Genomic DNA, 21030 nt, shown 5'->3' with positions numbered 1-21030 from the left:
TTCGTTCTTTTTCCCTGCTTGTTTCGGTGTGGTATATTTACCAAGGCCCTTTCCTTTTAGTCCTTGTTCTCATTTAGTACTCAATAGTCTTATTTCAGTAAGTAAAAATATCATATATGGAAAACTATTTCCATGACTTATTTTTTGTTAGCACAAGGTAACCAAAAAGTAAAAGTGTCTGGAAGCATTTTTTCTGATTAGCAATCAACTTTCATGAACTGCAGTTCACCCCATCATATGATAGTTGGGAAAGATTTTACCAGACTCCACATGATGATGATGATGATGATGATTGCCACCAAGCGAACCATGATTTTTAAAGAATATTTATATGTATTTAGATTTAAATTTTATATATAACAATGAAGTTGATGCTTGAAAATGCAGAACCACCATTTGGATCTAATTTTCTGACTGTAAATAATAGGCCTATGTATCATTTACTGAATGAGGCTGTGCTGCTCAGTATAGCAACTCTTACAATGATTTGTACAAACCTAGCAAATAAATGTGTTATAAGGATAAAACTGCAAACAGTTGCTGGCATTATTTGGTGATCCTACCTTCATTACAGAGAGCTCCAGTAAAACCAGGTAAACAGTCACATAGTCCTGTCACATGATGGCATGGGCCACTGCTGTGAACACACTGGGGGCAGGCCTGGTTACAACGATGTCCATAAAATCCGGGAGAACAAACTGAAAGAAGAATGGTGCTATCATATTCACCTTCCACACATACTTATCTAATCTAAAAGAACTGAGCTGAATTCATTTGGAGAGATTTAGAAATACTGGAGAAGTTCTAATTTATGTAGATTTGTTTCATACAGTTTCAAGTATTAAATCTTCTTCAAATCAAGCTGGTCTCCTCATCCAGTTGAATCCCCACTGACATTATGGACCTATTTTTTGTTTTCTTGGCAACATTATGAAAATAATATACTATTGCTTCTTTCAAAACTCGTTTTCAACTTCCAGTGAATTTCCTTCAAGGTAATTTAATTTAATTTAATTTCCAATTTATATACCGCCCTTCTCCCTGAGGACTCAGGGCGGTGTACAGCCAAAATAAGAACATAGAATACAAATATTAAAAACAGTTAAAAATATATATAAATTTGGCCCAGAAATTAAGAAATCACAAACCGATTAAAAGAATTTAAAAAATTTCTTCTTAAGCCAGCCAGGCTTGCTGGAAAAGATGGGTTTTAAGGGCACAACGGAAGGCACTGAGGTCATGGATTCTCCTTATCTCAGGGGGCAACTGATTCCAGAGGGTAGGAGCCCCCACAGAGAAGGCCCTCCTCCTGGGGGTCACCAGCCTACATTGTTTGGCTGATGGCACCCTGAGGAGGCCCTCTCTGTGGGAGCGCATGAGTCGGTGGGAGGTCGTTGGTAGCAGCAGGCGGTCTCGCAGATAGATAATAACTATTTGAGATTTAAAGGCAGCTTGATACACAATGAATTTTACCTAAAATTGCTGTTATTTTTATTATAGTGTCACTGTATATAGAACCATTATGCTTGTAATTAAATGTTTCCTTGTCATAATTGTCACTACAATTGAGTAGTTTAAATATTTTTCTCAGTACAAAAGCAAGTGCAGACAGCTGCATGCTGCTGTTTGTTTTTGTTCCATTCATGATTTAAAGAAAAAAAAATCCTATTCACTCTAATGCCAGTCCTTTTTTCAGAGTGAGGGAGATCCCCATTTGGATTGACTGAGGAAGAAATAAATTGTTGGGTAGAATTTATATCTTTATAACTCTCATATTCTGGCATTCCTTTAAAGGACCAATCAATATATTAACAAATGTTTCAAGTTATTAAACAGCATTTAACATTTACAAGGCTAACTTTTGCGTTTACATTTTTAGAATTGTCTAGAAGTTAACCAGCCTGATGTCTTTGAAACAGGTTCCTTAAGAAGGAAAAAGAAAGCATTCCAGTTACATCAAATTCTCAGTAAAAAAAATGCCCATTCATAATTTTCCCCTTCTCTCTTCATATAAGTTAGCTACAGTTATATAAACATCTTTAGTGCAACTATCCTTTTAAATGCAATATTGTCCCACATATACTAAGAAGTTATCCTGTCTCATACTGTATATAATAAAGAGAGTCTCCAGGCTATGTCTATGTTATAATGCCATTACTTCATTTAATTTACAGCGCTTCAGCACTAACTGAATGATTAACTCTGAAAGTCATTAGAGATGGTAACAATTGTTGTTAGTCTTGCAAACTATTCATTAAGGATGGCTTCCAAGTAGCATCAGTTCAATTCAATGGGGTTGATGTGGGAGTAAATTTGATAGATTAAACATCCCATAGATAAAGGGATGGTTTAACATTAACCACTCAGATTGTTTTGTTAATTAAGAAGTACCAATTTCTATAGCTTAGACTACTACATAAATTCTCATGTCATGAGTCAGATTACTTTATAACTAACATAAAATGCTTAGAAGAATTAAAATGAAAATATAATAAAGTCATATTTTTCCAGCTTTCAGAGTGAGGCTATAAGTGTCCTCTCACAATGTATGATAGCATGATAATATAAAGATATAATAGATTACAGAAAATGTCCATTCTTTGGTAAGGTTTTATGGATACTTTCAGAAAAAGTTTATGACTAAAAGAAGCACAGTTGGAAAAAAATATAAGTTGGGAGTAGAGTGCATAGAAACATGAGACTTAGAGCAGAGAACAGTAATTAGATAGAGTGGGAAATAGATAATGAAAAGTAAATCAACACAACTATATTATATTACATACGTAATATTACTGTATATTATATATTATATTAATACAACTATACAAGTATATTAAGAAATAACCCCCAAAGGTGTGGTTTTAAAATATGATTTGACCATATAATTGCCATAATTTATTGCCATTATTTTGTTTCAATTGGTTCTTCTTAATCAGTATCCTCTTCCTTTTCCATATATGTTAGTATTATAAACATAATAAACTAGGAACAGGAAACTTACTTCTTTGACAAGTAGCACCCCTGTAACCAGGTGCACACTCACAGATTCCTTCATCTGGAGAACATGATGCTCCATTTTTACAGTAACAAGACAATGAACAGTTTGGACCCCAATGTCCTTCAGCGCATACACTGTCACAATGTATACCTGAAAACAATCAATATATACAGTTATCAATAACAATACTAGAAGATCAATAAAACTACCAGAAATAAAATAGTGAATGAAGCATAATGTAAGTCTGGAGTTTCAGCACGATTTCCATAGACCTACTAACATACCAAGTGGTGTGCTAGACTCTATGCCCCATATGACTATTTCTTTCTATCTAAGGAGAAGCTTGCAAATTGCAAAGCAAGTAATGCTCATCTGACCAAAAAGGAGCATTGATGTAGAGATTATTTATGTATATATGATTATTTACTATATTTGAAGCCACAAGAAGTAACTTTTGGGTCCCTGTCATTAAACAAAGCTTCTTGTTAAAACAGGGACAGAATGAGCTCAAAGTATTTATTTATTTATTCATTTTAGTCAGATTTATATGCCACCCTTCTCCCATAGGACTCGGGGCGGTTCACAGCAATAGGACAACCCGACAATAAGTGAAAATTAAATAATATTAAAACCAATTTAAAATCCCCAAGTCCCCAAGTTAAAATCCGCGGCAGATCAGGGTAGTTGGTGGAAGAGCCATGTCTTTAGTTCGGCGCGGAAGGTGTGGAGGTCAGGAAGTCCGGAGCTCGGTGGGCAACCCATTCCAGAGGGTCGGTGCGGCCACAGAGAACGCTCTCATCCTGGGGACCGCCAGCCAACACTGTCTAGCTGAGGGGACCCGGAGGAGGGCAGCCCTATGTGAGCACACTGGGCGGCGGGAGGCCAGTAGGAGATGATCCTGCAAATGCCCCGTGCCCGTGCCATGAAGGGCTTTATAGGTGAGTACCAGCACCTTGAAGCGGACCCAGAGGACCACCGGCAACCAGTGCAGCTCGCACAATAGTGGTGTTATATGGGAGTAGCAGGACGCACCCGTAACTACTCGCAGGGCCACATTCTGAACCAGTTGGAGCCTCTGGGTACAGTAGGGAGAAAGGGGGAGAATTGCTATAAAAAATAAGAAACCAAAATTATTAGGTGACCAAAATAGTTAGTCATGTGCTATTCAGTTATGCCAATGATGGAATCAATTGAGTTTCAGATCAAGACCGACTTATTTTCAACAGTATTTGCTTTTCTCTGCAATGTATGAATACGTTGCCTTAAAGCATTGTATAATATAATCGCAATATTTTGTGATTATATTCTCTTTTGAATAGCTTAAATATCCCAATTTAATCTATTAGAAGGGCAAAAATTAAATAATTTTAAATGTTATTTATTCAAAAATATATAGATTGGGAATACAAAAAACCTAAACAAAAGTTCACTTGATTGTGCAAAATAAGTCAATGGAACTATATTGACTTGTTTTCTTTTACAGTTAATAAGTTCATAACATCATTTGACATATTTGGGAAAACTAAACTTTTTTCCCTTTTTAAAAATCATATATTGTATATTATGTCTGGAATTATCATGCTATCTTGCTAATTTATATCTGTACTTGAAAGGTATTAAAATAGATATTTTTATTTTTATTTTATTCTCTTTCCTTTCCTTTTTTCTTTGTAGAGTAAAACTAAGGGGAAAAAAATCTCCTTTCAGCAATCCATATATTAACTCTTATGGGAGATGGGAACAGAATCCTGTTTGGAAAATATCTTTCTTGGTTAGAATAAAGGGGAATGTAGGTTAAACCTATTATGACCCAGGTCTTTTTATCAAATTTGCTAGAGAAATAATGACAGAAATAACTGTAGTGGAAAATGAATCACATTGAAATTTGACAAGAACTCAGAAACTAATTTTATACAGGATACTGAACAAGTATAAAGGGGCTATTTTTCCCGATTGAATGAAAATTTGAATGGACTTTGAATTGACTGTCAAGACATAAAAGAGGTTGTACCATCAACCTCTTGCAAGCTGATTCTTGTCTAGATAGCTCAGTTTTCTGAATCAAGTCACAAAGTACCATAACTTATTTTTCAATAGCTTAGAGCAGACATTTTCTACTAGAATTTTAAATTCAGCTACCTATATTTGCAAATAAATTAAATTTCTTGTTGAATCTATGCTGGGTGTCATTAGATCCACTGAAAGCTGTGCAAACATCATACCTTAAAAATTGGATGTAGAAATTAATTTACATGAGTTTGAAATAAGCAATTTAAGATAATTTTTTTCTACTGGGACCAAACAAAAAAGAGAGATTTATTTCAGAGGTTGTTTTCTTGCTTTTGATGTTTTCATTCAATGTATTTTATCCAATAAAAATAGTCTCTTATTTCCCATCTCCCAAAATAAATCACTATTAAATTTAACAAAATTTATTTTTGAGTAGACAGGTTAATTTAATTTATTCTGTTAATAAATTAAATAATTTATTTTGGTTAATACATAATATGATATGAATACATTATAAATATATTATTTGTTAGTTTAATAATCTATGGAAATAAGAGAAATTAATCTGAAATAGCATTTATGATTACACTTGTTTACAATCCCAAATTACTGTTTAGCAAAATAATTTTAAATAAAAATCTTATATGGCTAGAAATCACAAGGTTGCATTAATGGATTTCTCTGATCATCCCTACAGCTCAAGTAGAAAAGAAGTTCAGTGCAATCTTACATGTTAAACTGTTCTTAGTATAATATGACTATATATCTGACTCACTGGTGGGTTGCCCCCTGTTCGGACCGGTTCACAAGAACTGGTAGTAAAACTGGCGGGAGGTTCCGCCCACCAACCCCGATGTTATCAGGAAGCTTCTGCACATGCGCAGAAGCACACACACATGTGCGAGCAAAGCGAGCTTGTGCTTACGGCCACGTTGCGAACCGGTAGTAAAGGTAAGTAGAACCCACCTCTGATCTGACTGGTAATGAAAATGTATTATTTTTGTACACATACAGAGCAATTATTTCCCTGATGAACTGTGTTCTTACATAAGCTTTTATAAATACATGTATTTAACTAAACACTTCTAAAAGAATTAGGAACACAAACAGGAAAAGGAACATATTTGTCCACATTCTTGTTTTGAAGGCCACATGTCAGCAAGCAACTCTGTCTTAATGTTTAGATATTTCAGCCCCTAGATGAATGCATGAGTACTTGGCATAGAACTTTTATAGTAAAAATTACACAGATCCTTTTTGTGTGTGTGTGTATAAACCTTGAATATTTATTGTAAAATGCATTTTCCAAAAACAAAAGAATTATTAGCAAATAAGTCCATTAATTTCATTCGTGATGAACAAATCGGTCAGGAAATGTTTTGCCAGGAGAACAGACAAAGGCCTCTTTTATGGCCTTTGCAAGTTGCTAGGCAATAGCAAAATGGTCATGATAAACTTCAGCTAAGCAGCTCTGAAGAAATCCTCGAACTCGGAGAACTATGCCAAGAGCTTCACTTCTAAATTAGCATTCCTGTAGCACATACAATGGTGTGAATGAGGGGAATGATTACTTGGATAATATTATTTATTCCACTATAAAATTTGTAGCCTACATGTAGTCTATATATATTAAAAAATTCATATATCTTAGCAATAATAATACTATGGAACACTGTGGTAACATTGACATGTGGAAAACCTAATCTCTGTACTGTGTCGTTGGGATCTAGTAAATGATCCATGCTGACAGCTGCTGGAGTGCATATTGAATGATATTTTATATATTCACTCATGTTTCTAAGGTACAAACAAGTCACAGGAAGGCCCTCTTCACAAGCAGTAAATACTGGGATTGTGCAATACTTTGGATTCAAAGGCTAGAACATGCTTTGCAGGGTGCAGGATTGCAAATGTGGCATCTGTCTACATTTCCTTGAACCAAACATATTCTTTTCCAGGACTACAGGAAGAGCCTACACTAAAACAATAGACAAATATCTGTTTTTCTAAAGCAAACTATGAAAATAATTGCTCTGTCAAAAGGAGTAGAAATTTTAAAATTAGAAAAAAGAAAACCTATATTGAGTTTGATAGATTGACCGATCCATACCCAGGATTGTTGATCCCAGCAAAGAAAAATTAACAAAACTAGGGACTTAGATTGGAGCTGATACATCAAAATGTTGTCCTATTTATCCATACTATACTATATTACAATTAGATTTTGATTGTACTTTTGGCAAAATTGACCCTACTCTTAGCAGGGAATTCTACACGTATCATGGGTATGACTAAGACTGAAAACCTATCCATCAGTTTAGCTATATCACTAAAAGGTTTGTGTAAATGTCTTGATTGCACAAAGCCATGATTGGTGATAGAAGTCAATATTAAGAAATGTGATAATAGAATATTGAATGGAATGTAAGAGGAATAAATAATAAAGAGCATGAATTCATTAATGAAATGAAATAAAAGAATAACTATGTTGTCTGTCTGTGAAAATAAGAAAAAGGCAAAGGATATTGTAAGATGACATTGTGCCATGGAATTGAGGAATACATGCAGAGAAGTAAAAGTATAGATTAAATCATGAATGGAGGCAAATAATACTGTATATAATAGAAAATATGAAACTGTGTTGTTTAGTAGTGTTTCATATGCATATGAAAGTTAAGAATCCATAGGTCATTATAATTGTATGTGCTCTGTTGAATGATGATAATATAAATACCAGAGATGAGTTTGGGGAAATTGTCCAACATTCTAAATTAATATTATTTGACGAAAGATGATTCTGTTAAGTGACAGGAACAGATTGACAGGAACAAGAGGAGAGTGAGCAGAAAAAGTGATAGGGCCTTTTTCATTGACATGGTTTTCAGGGGTGCTTAAATCTGGCCCATGGAGCCGGCCTGGAAATAGCAAAGGACCAGCCCATAGTGCCTCTGGCAGCCAAATTGGGGCATGGGGGCCCACATGCAGCCCCCCGTGCCCCATTTTTGGCCTGGCTGGCCTCCTGCAGCACTTTCCCAGCCAAAATGGGGTGTGGTGGGACTGTGTAAATTTTTAATCAAAATTTGGATGGCATTGTCCTATTGTTACAACAATTTCAAATTTACCTGACCATCCTGGAAGGCAACGGCAATAACCTGTTACTGGATGACATCCATCTGCATGACTGCAGTCACAGCGCTCTGAACAGTCCAGGCCATACATGCCATCCTGCCAGGAAGAAAATGAAACAATGTTAAATTTATTTTAGTGCAGTTAACATGCAAGCCTTACATTATTGACCTAATAAGAGACTTGATTTGTGAATGAAACATATTTATTTCTTCATTCATTCATTCCCAAATAGCGTTACCACCAAGCTCATGAATGAGGTGTTCTACATTGTTTACATTTCAAGGTGAATGAGGAAGACGTGGAAAAATTACTTCAAACTGGAACATCAAAGAACAAATTTAAAGTATCAATATGATGATAGACTAAGGATGAATCAAAGGCTGTGCCCTGAAGATGTGTCCTCTAAAAGGGATGGGATAACATCCTTGTGCCATAGTTAATAGGTTATATGGACAAACTGTTAGTTTTGTTGTTGTTGTTAGTTGTGAAGTCATGTCTGACCCATTGCGACCCCATGGACAATGTTCCTCCAGGCCTTCTTGTCCTCTTCCATCCTCTGGAGTCCATTTAAGCTCATGCCTACTGCTTCAGTGACTCCATCCAGTCACCTCATTCTCTGTCATCCCCTTCTTCTTTTGCCCTCAATTGATCCTAGCATTAGTCTCTTCTCCAGTGAGTCCTTCCTTCTCATTAAGTGGCCAAAGTATTTCAGTTTCATCTTCAGGATCTGGCCTTCTAAAGAGCAGTCAGGGTTGATCTCCTCTAGGACTGACCAGTTTGATTGCCTTGCAGTCCAAGGGACTCGCAGGAGCCTTCTCCATCACCATAGTTCAAAGGCCTCAATTCTTCGGTGCTCAGCCTTTCTTATGGTCCAATTTTCACAGCCATACATTGCAACTGGGAAAACCATAGCCTTGACTATACGCACTTTTGTTGGCAGGGTGATGTCTCTGCTTTTTAGAATGCTGTCTAGATTTGCAATAGCTTTCCTCCCCAGGAGGAAGCGTCTTTTAATTTCTTGGCTGAAGTCCCATTCTGCGGTGATCTTGGAGCCCAGAACTGTTTGTTTATATACTGCAATACCTCTGATAATATGGACGTGTTTTAATTAAAAATACAGCATATAATATTGTGATATTCAACACAGTTATCAAGGCATTGTATTATTACAATCTCCAAATCAAACTTTGAGTGGAGTCTGCTATATTACCTGACAGGGGTATTCACATTTTTCTCCTCTCCAACCTGGAGCACAGGTGCAGGTTCCATCCAGAATATTGCATGCTCCTCCATTAAGGCACTGACATGTTAAATTACAGCCAAGACCCCATGTCCCACTAGGACAATTTATAGAGCAGTCCACTCCGTGCCAACCTGACACAGTAAAAAGAAAATGCCTCTTTTCAGTATAGAGTATATCTTACTTGATAAGAACAGCTGAGAGCTGATAAGCACCTTTTTCAGGTTTTTACCTATATCATTCATTTGCCAGAATTATAGGAGGATAGCTGTGTTGGTCTATGGCAGCAAAAAAAAAAAAAAAACCAGGAGTCAAGCAGTATCTTTTCCACCTAGCCATCGTTTTTAAAAGACATAAGCTTTTGTGAGCTGCAACTTACTACATAAGTTGCAACTGACTTCACAAGATGCAGTTATTGATACAAAATCTTTAGATCTACAAATGTCATTAAGCAATTTGAGGTGAGGAGTTGTAAAAATATTGTTGTTGATGAGCAATAGCTCTACAAATGAAAGTTAAAGAAATGTCTAAAACTTAAAATATGAATATTTTTTAGAAGAATAAAGACAGGTATACTTTTGAAAGGGGATAAATACAATGATGGAAGGAATCATTTGTTTCCTCGTCACTCTTTCTTAATTCTTTGGAACTGAGGTCTACTAATAAAGCTGAATAAAGTTCCAATCAATGGAAGCATACCTTTAAACTGAACCTTGAACTGAAAAACCTAAAGGAATTGCCAAACTGAATTAAATGCCTTCCCCCCAGAATCCTGAGTGTATGGTACTACATTGCATACCTTCCAACGTGGTGGAATGCAGCAATAGTATATTGACCTAATATAGTATGAGTGTCTTTTAGGTAAAACTGGTCTTTATTTATGCTTGCACCAGTGTGCCAAAATATACCAACAACTGAATGCTATTATCCTAATAATTAACAGAGAATTCTGCAGCTGGCATGCATAAGATTGCAACTGATTTCAACTTATTTCATCTCTCTATTTTACTAAACAGAAGAGTTATATAAAGGCTTCAACTGACCGAAGCTATGATGGACAGTATCCATGTATCCATTTGGGTGATAAACATGGTAAGTGGTAAAAAGAGTGAATTAATGAATAAAATGAAAAATACAAGAGTAAATGGAAATGTTGTCTGTGCGTTTACAACCGAAAAAAAGAGGAACAATGTGATCATTCTGGATAAAATTCTGATCTTTAGCATTGATGAATATATGCACAAAGTGAAGTTATGGGTTTAGTTATGAACAAAATTGATAGCACATATGCCGGAAAGTAAAGATTGGTAGCATTTAGGTTGTTATATAGCATGTAGGTAGGAATCTATAGGTGAGTAATACTTGTGATACTTCACAGTGACTGGTGGTAATAAAAAAAAACAGAGATAAGTTTGAGAACAATTGTGAAACTTGTGATTAAGGGGTTATACTCTGGGGGTCTTCTTTTGTGAAACACAGGAAGTGTGCATTCTTTATTACCGAACTTGCCTCATCAAGTAGCTTCCATTAAAATCTAGATATCCCTGATTGTGTTAGTCTTCCAGAAAGATCAAGCTTACCCGTCAGGCATTGGGGGTTACCCCTCAGGCATTAATATAGCATTGTAGTTTTTATACTTTTTTTATTGTGAGATGCCTGGAACCATGGATGAATTTCTATACAATATATATTCAATAAATTAATAAAATTCTATTAGATATCATGAAAAAGTGGTTGGGTCATTCCAGTGGGTGAAATCTGAATCGGTTTACTACCAATTCATTGGCTGCGTATGCGTGCCAGGCAACAAATGTGCACTGCATGCGCGCATGCACAGTGCACATCAAATGCAAGCTGTGCATGCGCACGTGCAGTGCGCACCAAAAGGAGGCTTGGGAAAGTAAGTAGAACAGTGCAGGGGGTTGGGTGATCAGCCGTGACACACATGGGAACCTTTTTAAAAACTTTTTAAAAGCATTTTTTACTACCGGCTCAGGCGAATAGGTAGTAAAAAATGCTTTAAAAAAGTTTTTAAAAGGTTCCAACGATTGAGTGGCACAGCTGTGATTGTCGGAGCCTTTTTTTAACCTTTTAAAAGCATTTTTTTACTACCGGCTCAGGCGAATAGGTAGTAAAAAAATGCTTTAAAACAGTAAAAAAAAGACTTCGATGATCGCACGGCACAGCTGTTATTGTTGGAGCCTTTTTTTTACTTTTTTATAGCATTTTTTACTACATATTTGTCTGAAATGGTAATAAAAAAATGCCTAAAAAGAAAAAAAAAGTTTTGACAATAAACTAAGCGATGCGTGATCGTCGGAACTTTAAAAAAAAACTTTTTTAGAATTTTTATACTACCCGTTCTCTGGAACTGGTAGTTAAAAATGCTTTAAAAAGTAAAAAAAAAAGTTCCAACGATCGCACATCGCTCAGCTGATCGTCGGAACTTTTTTTTTTTTTACATTTTTTTACTACCGGTTCAGCAAACCAGTAGCATTTTTTACTACCGGTTTGGGAGAACCAGCCTGAACCGGTAGCATTTCACTGTTGGGTCATTCATAGATGAGTGATAATCAATGGTGATATTCAGCTGGTTCTATCTGGTTCGGGTAAACCACTAGTGGCGGCTGCAGGAGGCTCTGTCTCCCACCCGCCCGGATGTCATCATGTCCCGTTTTTGACGCTCTGCGCATGCGTGGAGGTAGCACATGCGTGCGAAGCAAGCGTGCAAGCGCTCACATTTGCAAACCAGTAGCAAAGGTAAGTGATGATAATGTTGATAATGTTGATTGGTTAGTATTTAAAAATCTGATCGTTTCAAATATGTAGTTTAATCTTAAGTCTATTCTTACATTTACAAAAATAGGGAATGGATCAACAGCATGAATTATTTGAATGTTTACTATGAAAGACTGGAAAAAAATAGCAAAGTATATAGAAGTGATGAGGTGTTCTAAAAGTGGGATTATTTGGCAGTGTCAAGAAGGGATGTTATGGAAAAAGTGGACATCAAAGAAAATGTGAAAGGAAGAAGGGAAAAAGAATAACTACTATGCACAAGAAAAATGTATGCAAGGATGATGCAAAGAGTATAAACTATATCGAGAGAAAGCTAATTGCAAAATAAGTATCCAAAGAGATTAAGGAATAAATATTATTAAAAGGCAGAGAAAACACACAGGAATCTTGACGAACATTTCTTTAAAAAGGTTTTGGAATGATCAAGAAGAAGGAACCTGCAGTGGAATGCACAGAATTAAAATGTGAAAGTTAATTCTGAGAGTGCTGGAAGTAGCAGCACAGTGTGGTTTATGATCGTCATTCTTTTAAAAGTATTTAATATGTTTTATTAAAATGTTTAGTATGAATTTCATAGTACCAAAATGTAAGTTAGGTCACTTACCAGCTTTGCAGACACAGGAACCATCCACTAGGGAACAAACAGCCTCATTTTTGCAGTTACATATAGATGAACAGTTTATTCCATATGTTCCAACAAGGCAAGGAATAGAACAATCAGAACCCTAGACCGCAGTTGACAAAAGATAAGAAAAATGCAATGTTAAGGAAAACGATTTAATTAGTTTTTTAAATAAAAAAATAACCTTATCAGTGTAATGATGTTCCCTAGTTGGGTATCTGCAAGATGATAGTACTTAGTGGAGTAATAAAATGGCTGCAAGCAACCACTACCAAGGCTCAGAGAACATCAAGAATTCCACAGTTCAATCCTGAGCTCCATATATTCTCTTTTATTGAAACGAAGGTGTCTTATCTGCACTCCTGTGTGTTTTGAAGCACCTCTTCTGCTGGAATGTCATAATCCCAATGGGGACAATAGAAGTTGCTTCTATCTTCAAAGGCAGACAACCAATGAAGTAACAATCAGAACTATTTACCTTAAATCCTGGAGCACAAATGCATTTTCCGGTCACACTGTCACAGTCAGCACCATTTCGGCAACTGCAGATTTGTTGACACGATTCACCATAGAATCCTGGGGAACAGCTTTCATTGCAAGAGAGACCAGACCAGCCAGGCTTGCAAAAGCACTCTCCAGACATTGGGTGGCAGCTGCCAAAAAGGAATGGATGGATAAAGCATTTGGAGAAAATATGATACCAAGAGCCCAATGAAGAAAAATGGACACATTATACAAAGGATTTCACACAAAGAAGTTATTTAGAAAAATGCCCTCACTTGGGCACAGGGAATGGGTGGAATTAGAGGACCATGCGGTCTAATATTAATTTACTGCAGTATTAATATTCTACTAATAATAATAGCATCTACATATTTTATGTTTTAAATCAAAATCAGTGCTGAGAAAATCTACTGCTTAAATAACATTATAAATACATTTATAATTAAGTTTTCGGATGAAATTTGACAGGTATTAGCCAAATATGTACAGGTAATCCTCAATTTATCTTGACAATTGAGCCCAAAATTTATGTTGCTAAGTCAAACATTTGTTAAGTGAGTTTGCCCCATTTTACAACTTTTCCTGCCAGAGTTGTTAAGTGAATCATTGCATTGTTAAGTTAATAACATGGTTGTTAGATGAATCTGGCTTCCCTATTGACTTTGCTTATCAGAAGGTTGCAAAAACTGATTACATGACCCTGGAACACTGCAACAGTCATAAATATGAACCAGTTTCCAAGGATCTGAATCTGTAACTTTGAACGGTCACTAAATGAACTGTTGTAAGTCAAGGACTAGGTGTAGTTATATCCTATAAAATCAAATGCAAACTCATTGATTCAGTATTTCATTACCTTGGAACTGTAAAAATAAACAAAATAGGCTATCATGAAGATTAGGAACATGATTTTGTATTCTGATTGTTTAAAATAATAATAAAAATGAAACCCTATTGAAATACATTATTAGACTATCTTTATGAATAATCTTTCCCCAGTACTCAGGAAAATTAGTCTTTAAGTTAAATGTATGTATGTATTTCTATCCCATCTTTCTTTGAAACAACAATAATAGAACTCCCTTGTCCATGTTTTCCCCACAAAAATCCATGAAGTAGATTAGACTGAGGCATGTGACTAGCCTGAAGTTTCTCAGGACACTTCCAAAGTTAAGGATGGATTTCAAACTTGGTTTCCTGAGCCTGGGCCAACCCTTTATTGACTATGCCATACAGTAGATTTCTTAAGAAAAATAGTAGCTTCAAGGAATGTATTCTTGTCAGGACTGCTATAAACAAGGTTTAATCACCCCCTTTATGCTAACTGCAACTATTGTAACTATTCCCCAGAATTTATTCATTTTCCATAAAATCTAAACCAAATTCTAATTAACAGATACATAATTTGACCTTGCATGAACCTATGAGCTTTCATTTAAATTCTGGTAGGTGTTTAGTATGCAAGTTTTATATTTTTTTTTACTTAGAAGCAGTGCCAAATTGCTTTACAGGGGAAAGGTCAAGGGCACTCATAGTCTTCAAGAATGTTGATATTTTAGCTTCCATACCTGGTGTCGGGCCATCTGTTCCTACCTGAAAACAGCAGTTTTATTCAATGCGCAACCACACAGCTGTTATTTTGCAACAAATGGAACCATCAGCTGTGCTAAAATATATGTGCCAAGACAGTAAACACAAGGACAGTTCTGTGGTCCTCTGGCAGGAAAAGCACTTAGCTTAACTCTCACCAAAGGGAAGCCTTAATATCCAGATCAATTATATTTACAATACGCAGCCTGTTTAAAGATGACTGATCACTGATTGAAGTAATATTCCCTAAGGCATTCTGAAAGGGGGGAAATGTACTCAAGTCAAGACATATTAAATGAACGATGACAGAAGAGTGTCTTTTCTGTGGGGTTTTTTTTTAAATGCCTCTTTTCAATGCCTCTTACTCATTTTGCCAGTGTAATTCCTTACAGTGGGCTGTCCTATATCCCTATTATTAAACTGCAGTCAATCTTTCCTCAAGATATCACTTTTCTTCTGACAGAAACACATCTGTTTGTGTGTAAAACATGTTTTCAAACAAATATATGGAAAATCAAAAGGGCATGGTTTCTCTTATTTGTCTGTGTTTTAAATGTTTTAGAAGAAAAGGCCAAATTACAATGTATTACTATTGTTATTATTTAAAGTACATTAGTCTCAAACGTCATTGTAGCCTTGTGGCATATTAGACACACATTATGCAAACCCAATGAAGCAATCTAGCTCCCAAAATCTTCATCTAATCTCAGTTGGGGAATGTTGCTCTTGTTCATATTTTGTAGAGAAGTTATAGCTCTAATAATTAGTATATATTGACAAAGTGTATTTTAGGTTCCAGTCAGAAATTTAAACAAATTCTGACTACCAGCTGGGAGAATAATACTTCACTAATAGAATAGGATTTTGCCACCTCTCTCTTTTTAGTCATGTTCTAATGCTGAAGAATTCAACTGGGTCAAAGCCAGATATTTCCCAAGTACCACTTCAACACAAGAGATGATGTCACTGACCCAGGACTAGGATAAATGTTATGTTGCTCCCAGGCAGAAGTGCTTTGAAGGACTCTTCCCTGGAGCCAGCACTTAAAGGTGCTTTTAGCAGGGAATTGGCTCCTAAGGAGCTTGATTCAGTCACCCTTTATCTTCTCTCTCTGAAGGAAAAAGCAGAGGATGCTTGGAAGTGCTTTTGAGAGTAGCTCACACGGGCTTCAGAATCATGCTTTTTATTCATAATCATTTTTTATTTTGGCTTCAAAAATAAGGAAAACATCTGTGTTATTTTAGATTAATGAGACATTATATGGTAAAACCTGACAGTACTTTGGAGATAAATAATAATGAATTATTGTACTTCAGGAAGTTATTTTAGCTCTGGTATCCATGGGCAACATCATAGCATAAAACCAATAAAGAAACAGAAAGTATAATCATTTTAGAATACTGCTTTCTACCTCATTTTCTCTTTGTGGTTTTTGTGTGTGTGTGTGTGTGTGTGTGTGTGTGTGTCTGTATGTGTACATGTGCGAGGGAGAGACAGCAATGGAATCCACATACAATGGAACTGAGGCCAAATCACATTAATATTTGTATACCTATTCTCCTGATATATGATAAGTATCTGGTGCACACATACACTGATTGAGTTCAAAATTATACATCATAATCCATGATTAAATATAGGAAATTAAAATACTTGAATGCTTTTGGGGTAGCTACTTTAACTGGCAGTACTTAGGTTGCATAGAGTTTGAAGAATGATATAAATACATAACTCTTTTTAGAATAAATCTTGGGAAATTAGATTACATGAAGATCAAAGTGAATCTATATTTAATCAACAATTATTGATAGAGAAATGTGAAATGCACAGACTGTCAGGGCATTAGTGTTTACATTTCTCCAGGTATAGCCACAATACACTCATGCTGACCAGATTTTTGAAAGATTTTTCACATCCTAGGCCTAATATTGGTGTGTTTATTTTGTTGATATGTATAAGAAAAGCCTCTTGATTATAAAAACCAGAATTTGAGTAATATAACTTTAACTTTAATATATCTGCAGTATTAATTTTTGGCATTGACTGTGACATTTTTGCTGTTTCTGCTCACATGCACATACAAATATATAAACACATACAATTTTTCCACTTACGTTATAAGCTAAATATCTGTAATATCAATTATAGTTCACTCTTCTGTATTCTAAAATAACATTACAATGCTGCTATACTCACATTACTGCTAAATCCATTCAATTTGTTACAGAAAGGAAGAAATGTTTAAAAACACTTTCTAAATAAGTGCTTCTATTTGAATCAGAACATTTTTAGTTTGACTTCGCCACAACCTTTCCTTCACTGGTATAAATGAACAGCTGTGTTGAACATGAATCAACTTAATCCTTGAAATATCAGAAATGCTATATAATGTTGTGCCATACATTCTTGTCAATTTAAAATGTCTACTACAAAATTTAGTTATTTTCTAAGTTAATGTCTAAATTAATTGCAGGACATTTGATAAACATTCCAGCCCAGGTCCTATTAATTCAACAATGTTGTTGAAGGACAAGAATGGAAAAAGAGTGAACACACCACTGAATAGACAAGTTAATGGAAAAGTTGCTGGCTTCCCACTCTAGTAGTAAACATAACAAGCACTTGGAACTTTTAAGTATATATATTCCTCATGAACAATGATATCAGAGAATGAAGGAATCATTTCTTTAGAAGTTTCTTTGCTAAATGGACCACTAAAGATCTCTAACTAAGCAAATCATGCACGATTTATTGTAGGGATAAATAACCTAGTTTAACTGTTGTCACAACAATTGAACTGAATACAACACATGTTATGTGATGGCTTCAACTCAGACAGTAGCTCTTTGATTTTTCAGAACTAGACCCAGCTTCCTCTCAGTTGGAAGATAAAACTGTTCCATTTATTTCTAATTGTGGCCTAGTGCATCTATTTATCTAATTTCTTCTATTGTCCTAATTCAATTACACGTAGTCCTCAAGGTACAACCATTTGTTTAAGGACCATTCAAAGTTACAACAGAACTGAAAAAAGTTACTTATGATCATTTTTCACACTTAGGACCATTGCAGCATCCCTATGGTCATGAGATCAAAATTCAGAGATTTGGTGTGATATATATATATATATGAATGAAAGCTCAAATGTAGTTTTGTATTTTAGGTTCTAGTTTAAAATGAAGGGTTCCCCCCCCCTTATATATAATACTTGTGTATTTTTTAAAGTTAGTAAAATATCAAAACAAGAAAAAGTGTTTTCTCCCTTCAGGATTAAAAAAAATTGAAATAATATAGAGGATTATCTTAATATGAATTATGATAAAGATTAATGAGTTAACAGAAATATATATTATTCCCCACAGCAAAGAGAAGTAGAGATGGTATCAAATTGATCTTTTAGCCAAAGAAGAGAAAATATCTAACGTTGTTTCTATTCTGAAATTGCTTCCGGATTTTGAGCTTGCAATGAAAAAAAAATTGAAACTTTGATTTTGTTTTTGCTAATTAAATAGGTTTATTGTTAAAGAAATGGCTTGTACATACTGTTGTGGAAAAGTAAAAAGCTGCAGTTGTCATGTTCTTATCTTCTATCATGCTAAAGGGAGTCGGAAGTTTTCTTTCCTTTTCCTTCTTTACACCATATTTTCCCCTCCCCCTCCTCCTAGTTTTCTATTACTTTTTTGAATTTTCTTGTATTTTATATTTTGATAAACCAATAAAAAAGTTTTTTTAAAAATTCAGACATTTGGTAACAGTCATGTATTTATAACAGTTGCAGTGTCCTGGAGTTATATGATCACCTTTTGCGACCTTCTGACAAGCAACATCAATGAAAAAGCCAGATTCACTTAACAATCATGTTACTAACTTAACAACTGCAGTGACTCAACAACTGTGGCAAGAAAGGGGCAAAACTCACTTAAACAAATGTCTTGCTTAGCCATGGACTCAATTGTATTGGGCTCAATTGTGGTCGTAGGTCGAGGACAACCTCTAATAGCTTCCAAAGCTCTGTCAGAAAAAGCTTTGTTTTTATTAGTAGGTCATGAAAAATGAAACCTACATTCTTAACACTGTATTTGTTTTCCTAGAAGAAACACATAGCAAAAATCAAGATTTTTCTAGGTATTAGCATTTATAGAAAGAAATCCAAAGATTTTAATCCTTGTGAACAGCTTTAACTACAATACCAGGATATCTGGAAAAACGAATCCTTCCTCAGATTCTTATATTTCCTGTCATATTCTCACTAGTGATTCATGGTGATATATTGTTATTACTGTGGCAATATAAGTTTGCCTGCATTAGTGATTTGTCACAATAGTTGAGCGGCAGGGGTGGGTTCTAAATTTTTTTATTACCAGTTCTGTGGGCATGGCTTTTTTTGTGGGTGTGGCTTCGTGGGGGGGTAATGTGACTGGGTGGGGGTGGCCAACTTTTTTTTTTTTTTACTTTTAAAAGCATTTTTTTTACAACCTTAAGAAGTTGCAGAAAAAAAATGCTTTTAAAAGCCTCTAACGATTAGGCAACTCAGCTGGGATCGTCAGAGGCTTTTAAAGGCATTTTTTTTTTCCTACAACCTCTTCGGCCGAAGAGGTTGTAGAAAAAAATGTTTTTAAAAGTAAAAAAAAAAAAAAGCCAGCCAATGTTATTATTGGTTCTGCGAACTACTACAGATTTTTACTACTGGTTCTTGCGAACCGGTGCAAACCGGGAGCAACCCACCACTGGTTGAGTGGCATTATAGAGCATTATTAAAAAAAAACTACTGAAAAATTTTCCCAAGACTAATTGGCAAATGGAAGTTGATTCCACACAGATGTAACAGAAATATCTAAAGTACCTGTGAGTATTTGGCAAATGACAGGGACATCTTTTGTCGCATTTAAGACCATAGACTATTTCAGCACATAGCCTTGTTTCACAATGTACTCCGGTATATCCTGGCTCACAAAGACATTCTCCGCTAATATGATAGCATTTTCCACCATTCATGCATTGGCAGTTTTCTGCACACTGTATTCCAAAAGTTCCAATTGGACATTCATCTTGACACCTGGTGAGAAAACCAGGAAGAAAAATGTTCACTTTCTATAAAAAATATCCTAAAATATACATTGAATTCTTCTCAGGTAACAGCACTATATACATAACAGATGCAAACACAACAATGCATACAGATACAATTTCATGCAATACAAATCCCCTTTTTAATTATGGTATTCTGGATAACAATTAAAGCAAACTATACTCTTATGTCTTAACCAGGATCATATGTACCTCTTAGCAGAAATATTATGAGATATTACAAAAAGAAGGCATGGTTACAGTGCTCTATAACTCTAAGTGCTATTGCTATTGTTTTCCTTTCAAAAATTGTTCCTGCTGACTGGCCATTATGAAGGACTCCAATGAGGTAATTCTGAATATCTCATTTCTATATAAATGCAGTGAATGTTATTGCTGTTGCTAATGTTGAGCTAGGCAGGTATTGAGCTACATAGAAAAATAGTTTAAATATATATAAGAACAGCTTTTTAAAAATTTCATATAAAGTAGGCAGTTCCTGATTGCTCTAGTGAAGGACATTTCCCTTTGTCAATTTTCTACACTATACTTCCAAACATCTAACAGAATTTTTGATGCATGAAACAGAAATTTGCTATGATATTTAAGCAAATGCTTACTCCACAAAGTGCCGTTTGATTTATTATGTGAGCATTTATTCACTTAAGTGTCCATCTCTAAATCACACCCAGTAGGACAAACTAGATAATATGATATTTCCTGTGAAAGTTGAAAGAGGAACACCCCAGACATCTGTGTGCCATTAGATGTTGCTCTTTATAACATAAAATACGTTATGTAGAGATAATTGAAGGTTAGGAAAAGAGGCCAGGGTTATAGCCAGCTGGCTACACATTCCTTTCAAACAACACACATAGTATGCAAGATTTTAGAAAATACAAAAAGTTCTTATAATTCAATAGCTAAAAAAGAATCCAGTGTAAAGTTATTCTGCACAAATCCCGTAAACATAAGAAATAGTAGGATAGAAAATTAGTTTCTAGCATAAAGTTCACTTAAAAACTTCTGAGACAAATTTTTCTCCTCTTCAAGAAGATTATATATAGGAAA

The 21030-nt window shown here is 35.2% G+C and overlaps 1 protein-coding gene across 2 annotated transcripts in view; it reads right to left on the bottom strand.

Annotated features, from left to right (window-relative positions):
* Nucleotides 1-21030, bottom strand: part of MEGF10 (multiple EGF like domains 10) — a 102387-nt gene that overhangs the window by 23005 nt on the left and 58352 nt on the right. For both annotated transcript variants that reach the window (XM_034409994.3, XM_034409996.3), the window contains exons 9-15: nucleotides 19736-19948; nucleotides 13277-13451; nucleotides 12781-12901; nucleotides 9348-9511; nucleotides 8131-8233; nucleotides 3002-3148; nucleotides 564-698 (exon numbers count right to left, since the gene is read on the bottom strand). In XM_034409994.3, coding sequence (XP_034265885.2) covers nucleotides 564-698; nucleotides 3002-3148; nucleotides 8131-8233; nucleotides 9348-9511; nucleotides 12781-12901; nucleotides 13277-13451; nucleotides 19736-19948 — 1058 coding nt within the window. The remainder of the gene's footprint in view (nucleotides 1-563; nucleotides 699-3001; nucleotides 3149-8130; nucleotides 8234-9347; nucleotides 9512-12780; nucleotides 12902-13276; nucleotides 13452-19735; nucleotides 19949-21030) is intronic.

Source organism: Pantherophis guttatus, chromosome 2 (genome assembly GCF_059756535.1).
Source record: "Pantherophis guttatus breed Tessera chromosome 2, ASM5975653v1, whole genome shotgun sequence".
In the NCBI taxonomy this organism is placed as follows: Eukaryota; Metazoa; Chordata; class Lepidosauria; order Squamata; family Colubridae; genus Pantherophis; species Pantherophis guttatus.
Note: the sequence above shows the minus strand (reverse complement) of the source record. Positions and strands in the feature narration are given on the sequence as shown.